The sequence below is a fragment of the Ostrea edulis genome, chromosome 10 (genome assembly GCF_947568905.1).
Source record: "Ostrea edulis chromosome 10, xbOstEdul1.1, whole genome shotgun sequence".
In the NCBI taxonomy this organism is placed as follows: Eukaryota; Metazoa; Mollusca; class Bivalvia; order Ostreida; family Ostreidae; genus Ostrea; species Ostrea edulis.
In genome coordinates, this window is record NC_079173.1 from 25,957,258 (window position 1) to 25,963,691 (window position 6,434).

At 36.2% G+C, this 6,434-nt stretch overlaps 1 protein-coding gene across 2 annotated transcripts in view; it reads left to right on the forward strand.

Moving 5' to 3' along the window:
- Positions 1 to 4,428, forward strand: part of LOC125665641 (putative aminopeptidase-2) — a 117,095-nt gene extending 112,667 nt beyond the window's left edge. For both annotated transcript variants that reach the window (XM_056152346.1, XM_056152347.1), the window contains 5 exons: positions 556 to 666; positions 1,288 to 1,455; positions 2,557 to 2,697; positions 3,053 to 3,134; positions 4,061 to 4,428. In XM_056152346.1, the coding sequence (XP_056008321.1) occupies positions 556 to 666; positions 1,288 to 1,455; positions 2,557 to 2,697; positions 3,053 to 3,134; positions 4,061 to 4,204 (646 nt within the window). In that variant the 3' untranslated portion in view covers positions 4,205 to 4,428. The remainder of the gene's footprint in view (positions 1 to 555; positions 667 to 1,287; positions 1,456 to 2,556; positions 2,698 to 3,052; positions 3,135 to 4,060) is intronic.
- Positions 4,429 to 6,434: the final 2,006 nt, after the last annotated feature.

The window sequence follows — 6,434 nt, forward strand, 5'->3', positions numbered from 1 at the left end:
AATGGGGACCAGCTGATTTGGTATGTTAAAGGGAGAGATTGCATGACCACACAATAGTGTTGTAAAGGTCTCGGCTAGGCCATTAATTAAGACATTAATGTACTATATTTTGGGTCTGTTATACAGATAATTGTACTGAATATTTTTGTTCCGTGTCTACAGATAATTTTACTGAATATTTTTGTTCTGTTATACAGATCATTGTACTGAATATTTTTGTTCTGTTATACAGATAATTGTACTGAATGTTTTTGTTCTGTCTCTACAGATAATTTTACTGAATATTTTTGATCTGTTACACATAATTATACTGAATATATTTGTTCTGTTTCTACAGATAATTATACTGAATATTTTTGGTCCGTCATACAGAATGATAATTATACTGAATATTTTTGTTCTGTTTCTACAGATAATTATACTGAATATTTTTGTTTCGTTTCTACAGATAATTATACTGAATAATTTTGTTCCGTTTCTACAGATAATTATACTGAATATTTTTGTTCCGTGTCTACAGATAATTTTACTAATATTTTTGTTCCGTTTCTACAGATATATGAGATCTACAGTATCGAGCACAGCATGTTCCTATGACATTCCAGAGTGTCTGTCGGCCGCAGAACAACAGTACAAAGATTGGATGAGCAACCCCAACAACAACAAGTAAACATGCATGTAGTGAAACAACATCTGCTAAGTCTACACTATATAAAAAAACAACATCTGGTTATAAGTCTGTAAACAAAAACAACATCTGCTAAGTCTACTCTGTAAACAAAAACAACATCTGCTAAGTCTACACTGTAAACAAAAACAACATCTGCTAAGTCTACACTGTAAACAAAAACAACTTCTGCTACAAGTAAGTCTACACTGTAAACAAAAACAATGTCTGCTAAGTCTACACTGTAAACAAAAACAACATCTGCTAAGTCTACTCTGTAAACAAAAACAACATCTGCTAAGTCTACACTGTAAACAAAAACAACATCTGCTAAGTCTACACTATATACAAAAACAACATCTGCTAAGTCTACATTGTAAACAAAAACAACATCTGCTAAGTCTACACTGTAAACAAAAACAACTTCTGCTACAAGTAAGTCTACACTGTAAACAAAAACAATGTCTGCTAAGTCTACACTGTAAACAAAAACAACATCTGCTAAGTCTACACTGTAAACAAAAACAACATCTGGTTATAAGTCTGTAAACAAAAACAACATGTGGTCATAAGTCTGTAAACATAAACAACATGTGGTTACTATGTTTTTGTTTGTACAGAATTGATCCCGGTCTGAAGTACACGGTATATTGTACTGCCATTAAACAAGGAGGACAAGCAGAGTGGGACTTTGCCTACAGTCAGTACAAGTCTTCACAGGTGGCCTCGGAGAGAGCCAAGCTCCTGTCTGCGCTCTCCTGTACCAGGGTCCCATGGCTTCTCAAGAGGTAAAAATTTATAATCAGGGTCCCATGGCTTCTCAAGAGGTAAAAATTTATAATCAGGGTCCCATGGCTTCTCAAGAGGTAAAAATTTATAATTGGGGTCCCATGGCTTCTCAAGAGGTAAACATTTATAATAGTTATTAATAATCGAATATATCCTGATACACATGTAGTGTAGAGAGAACTTCAATCCTGGGGTCTGAAGTTAAAATATGAATTTAGACTTCTAGAATCTTAATGAATTTTTGAAAGTTGCAAGATAATGTTCCAGCATTGATACATGTGCAGTAAGAGATGGTTATAACTAACCTCCTGGAACAGTGAAAGACTTTGTTATAATCAAACTTTCTTACATCCAACAAAATTTTTGGTATTTTCCTCCTATATGGAAATGAATATCACTTTGCAATAAGTATGGGAACAGATTTGAATAAATTTGAATACACAAAAACTGGTATAACTTTAGAACTGGGATTGATAGAGATATGGGATCTTCAGAAATAATGAAAGGATGATGTGACCCACAAATTATTATCAAGGTCGAGCAACTTTAGTAACCTTGACCTTGAACACAAAATTGGTATAACTTTAGGATTGATAGAAACATGGAATCTTCAGAAATGATAAGAGGATACAAACTAGTATCAAGGTCAATTGACTCCTTGACCTTGATCATAGAAACTCGTAAAAAAAAAATAATAAAAGGATGTTGTGACCTACAGACTAGTATCTGCTGTGATTTTGACCTTGATCATAAAAACTTTATAGCTTGGACCGATAGAGACATAGATCTTCAAAAATTATAAAAGGATATTGTTACTTGCAAACTAGTATCAAGGTCAGATGACTCTAGTGACCTTGACCTCTTACTATATTAAAAAAGTAAATATAGATATACGTTGTGATATTTTTCAACAATTGACAGGCATTTGAATATCTATCTTTGGCATTGATTTTATGAAAGGCAGTAATTAATGTGGTGGTGGTGGTGGTGGTGGGAGGGGATACAGTAGTACTCAGAAAAGGCCCACTTTTATACAGCCAGTAACTCGTTTGGGAGACTTTATAATTGGCAGATTATAATCATATCTTGTTTATTTTTAGGTTTTTGGAGTATGCAGTAACGGATGGAGAGGTCAGAAAACAGGACGGTACGAGTGTCATCGCTGCTGTTGGTCGTAATGTGATTGGTCGACCCATTGCCTGGAACTTTGTCAGATCACGCTGGGATTATATCATGAACGAGTATGTACGCTTTGTTTTAATTTGCTCAGAAACTAAGACTTTTAAATGTGCATCAAAACAAAATCTTTAACAAATAGTAATGAAGCGCATTCTTTTTAGAATTGTACGCCTAATTACAGTGATTTGCTTTGTTTTCCTTTGCATCCAAGTTTTTCGCCACACAAATTGCACAAGTTTTTCTCTACGCAAATTGTGCATCAAATATTTGTACATATGAAATTTCCATCAAAGTTCTTACTTACACAACTTTACATCAAAGTTTTTGCAGCTTGATTTTCATCAAAGTTTTTCCTTAGTACACAATTAACATCATTTTCTTGTAAAAATAAGCATCCAAGTGATTTGTGTTTTCTAGGTACAGTGAAGGGCAGTGGAGTGCTGGCGGATTTATCAGTAGTATTTCTGGAGCATTTAATACCAAATACCAACTCCAGCAGGTAGTGAAGCTATTTATACCCTAATTATTACTGAAGATTCCTTATTTTACACGAGAACTTTTAAATATGATGAAATAACTTGTATACGTCAAATCGCGTAAACATGCATTTGCGAATCGTCTGTCAATCAAGAGTTCTTGCATGTAATTTAGCAACAGAAAAATAAAAATGAGTAATTTTATTGCCCAAGTGATTCCTCTTGCGAAATTACATGATAATAAATTTCTCACCTATAAATAGGAAACTACAGTAAATGATATTTACATGTAATGATATATACTGTATACAGAAAAATCTACATAGGATAACTCCCCGGGGCCCAGGGCAGGACTACATTAGGGGTTCAAAGTTTTATAAAGGAAATTCCCCGGGGCCCAGTGCAGGACTACATTAGGGGTTCAAAGTTTTATAAAGGTATTTCCCTGGGGCCCAGGGCAGGTCTACATAAGGGGTTCAAAGTTTTATAAAGGAAAATTCCCCGGGGTCCAGGGCAGGACTACATTAGGGGTTCAAAGTTTTATAAAGGAAAATTCCCCGGGGCCCAGGGCAGGACTACATTAGGGGTTCAAAGTTATATAAACGAAAATTCCCCGGTGGTCCAAAGCAGGACTGTAGAAGAGGTTCAAAGCTCTACATAGGATAATTCCCTGGGGCCCAGAGCAGTACTACACTAGAGGTGTAAAGTTTTACAAGGGACAATTCCTGGGGCCCAGGGCAGGACTACATTAGGGGTTCAAAGTTTCACATATTAAGATAATTCCCATGGACCCAGGGCAGGACTACATTAGGGGTCTATAGTTCTTTGAGAGTGACACAAGGCAATGGTGATTATTATAAAAGTTATCATGAATTGTGATGCATACATGTAACTTTTGATGCAGTGAAAAAAAAGAAGATATGTACAAACTTTTTTCCTGTTTATTTAGCTGACAGATTTTGGTAAGGCCCACCCTGATCTAGGTCGTTCAGCCAGAGCCTACAACCAAGCAGTGGAGGCAGTACAGTCAAACGTTCAGTGGATGCAGAAAAATCTGGACACTGTGATTAACTGGCTTGGTGGTCAAGCTTAGAACAACAATGTATACGTGTACTAGAGTGCTTTGAATGATGTAACCTGAATATGATAGACGCTTTGTTATATAGTGTATAGTTTTGTATAGTATGACTACCATTTATTTGCATTGTGTGAGTTTATTATAATCAGACACCTGTACTTTTTGACATTGAATGGTATTATCACGTGACTGATGATAATGTGTGTGTTGACTTCATAATAAATTAAGATATTGCCCAATTCCATGCAGTTATTGTCAATACTCTTGTTCAATACAAAATGAAACTAGATGCTGTCATGAGGCAGTAATACCCGCACGTAAGTGTTTGCCTTTAAATATACTCTCCGTCCAAATGGCGAATCCAGAGGGGAATCCGGGGATTGGCACCCCCCTCCCTATGAAAGCTAGGATCATCAAACTTTGTCAGTTGATGCATGTTGAGTCTTCAGAGTGTGTTGACTAAAAAGTAGGTCACCGTGACCTATTTTTGGATTTTGACGTTTATATCTGAATATTTCCGATACTATTTGACTTCAATTATCAAACTTTGTCAGTTGATGCATCTTGAGTCTTTGGAGTGTGTCGACCAAAAAGTAGGTCACTGTGGCCTTCTTTTGGAATTTGACGGCTATCTTTGAATACTATTTGACTTGTCAGTTAATGCATCTTGAGTCTTCAGTGTGTCGACCAAATGTAGGTCACCGTGACCTACTTTTGGACAGTTACATTTAAATTTTCAGGTACTATTTGACTTGACATCATCAAACTTTGTTAATTGATGAATCTTGGTTAGTGAGAATTTTTGCCTGTTCTACAGTGTATCAGAAGAGCGATTCTAGGTCCATGGGCCTCTTGTTAAGGTCATATCCGAAAGACCTGAGATTATTACTTCTAAATGCCAACCGGTTGGCAAAGGAACAATCACTGCCTATGTTAACGTATTAGGTTTGATGCCGTCATGACACAAACGGGGTTCAAACTCGCGACATCACGGTTACGAAGCGAACGCTTTACCACTGAGCTACCGCGACCGGTACATATCCTTATGAAGTTTAATTCTATTAATATTCTGTCTCTCATGTGAGATTTCATAAATACTGCTACATGTATTTATTAAAAGTATAGTGGTGTACAATGTAGATCATGCATATGAAAATATTTGGCATTTTAACATTTATTTCTACAGGAAATCTTGACAGATAGATTATACAGAATGCAACATTTTCGATCTTTTCTCTGGCCTCCTGCATCACTTCGCACCTCACTGGTTTGTGGTAATGTTAGATGCAAAGCTTCCTACTAGCTCTGGTTAGTGGGCAATCTAATCAAAATCTTCTCTAATATATACACCGGAGAAAATCTGACAGCATCGCCATCGCGTTTGAGGTCATGTTATTTCACCTTTCACACTTGACCAATCAAATGACGGCTTTTGCTAACATGAAAGTTTTGCTGTTACACCGGAACATACTTGACATTTATCATACACTGTATTAATACAAACTACATTGGGGTGGGATGGCTTCCTACTAGCTCTTACGTCACTTCTCCACCTTTGCATTTGGTAGTCGTTGGTACATGTACACATCCATGGAACCTGGCCTGGAGGTTATAAAACTTTTACCGTACTCATACTCAAACTCAGCCATGTTTGTTTTGAGTACAATTATGAGCAAACTTCGAAGCATACTCAAAACATCTGTACTCCATTTGAGTGTGAGAATGATTTCATAACAGTTTTATAACATTCACTTTTGAGTAGGAGGACGATTTAGAGCATTGAGTTTGAGTATGAAAAATGTTTTATAACCTCCAGGCCAGATGAAAGGTCTCTGAATGAGTCTGATACTTTAACTCCATATACAGGTGTAACCATATAGACGGTGCCTGCTGACCAATCCCATTAATTTATCTGTGAATAGAATATTGTTAAATCAAATCCAAAAACTAATCTACTTTCTTTTTCTGCTCCAATTCACTTTTTACCAATGAACCTGTAAGGATCAGTGCATTATCATATGTACACGTGCACATACGGCACATTGGCAAATATTGTGTCCTAATTCATAAGTAAAAAGACAATTTAAATTTACTTTCAAAAGCGTGCATGACATTAAATATCGTTCATTGTCTGCCAATTGAGATGGGAAGTGCGCAATTTTAGAAGATCGAAAACAAATGCATCTACATGTATGTACTTTCTTGTGTGCACAATTATGTGGGCTTTACCTTGTACCTTTAAGGA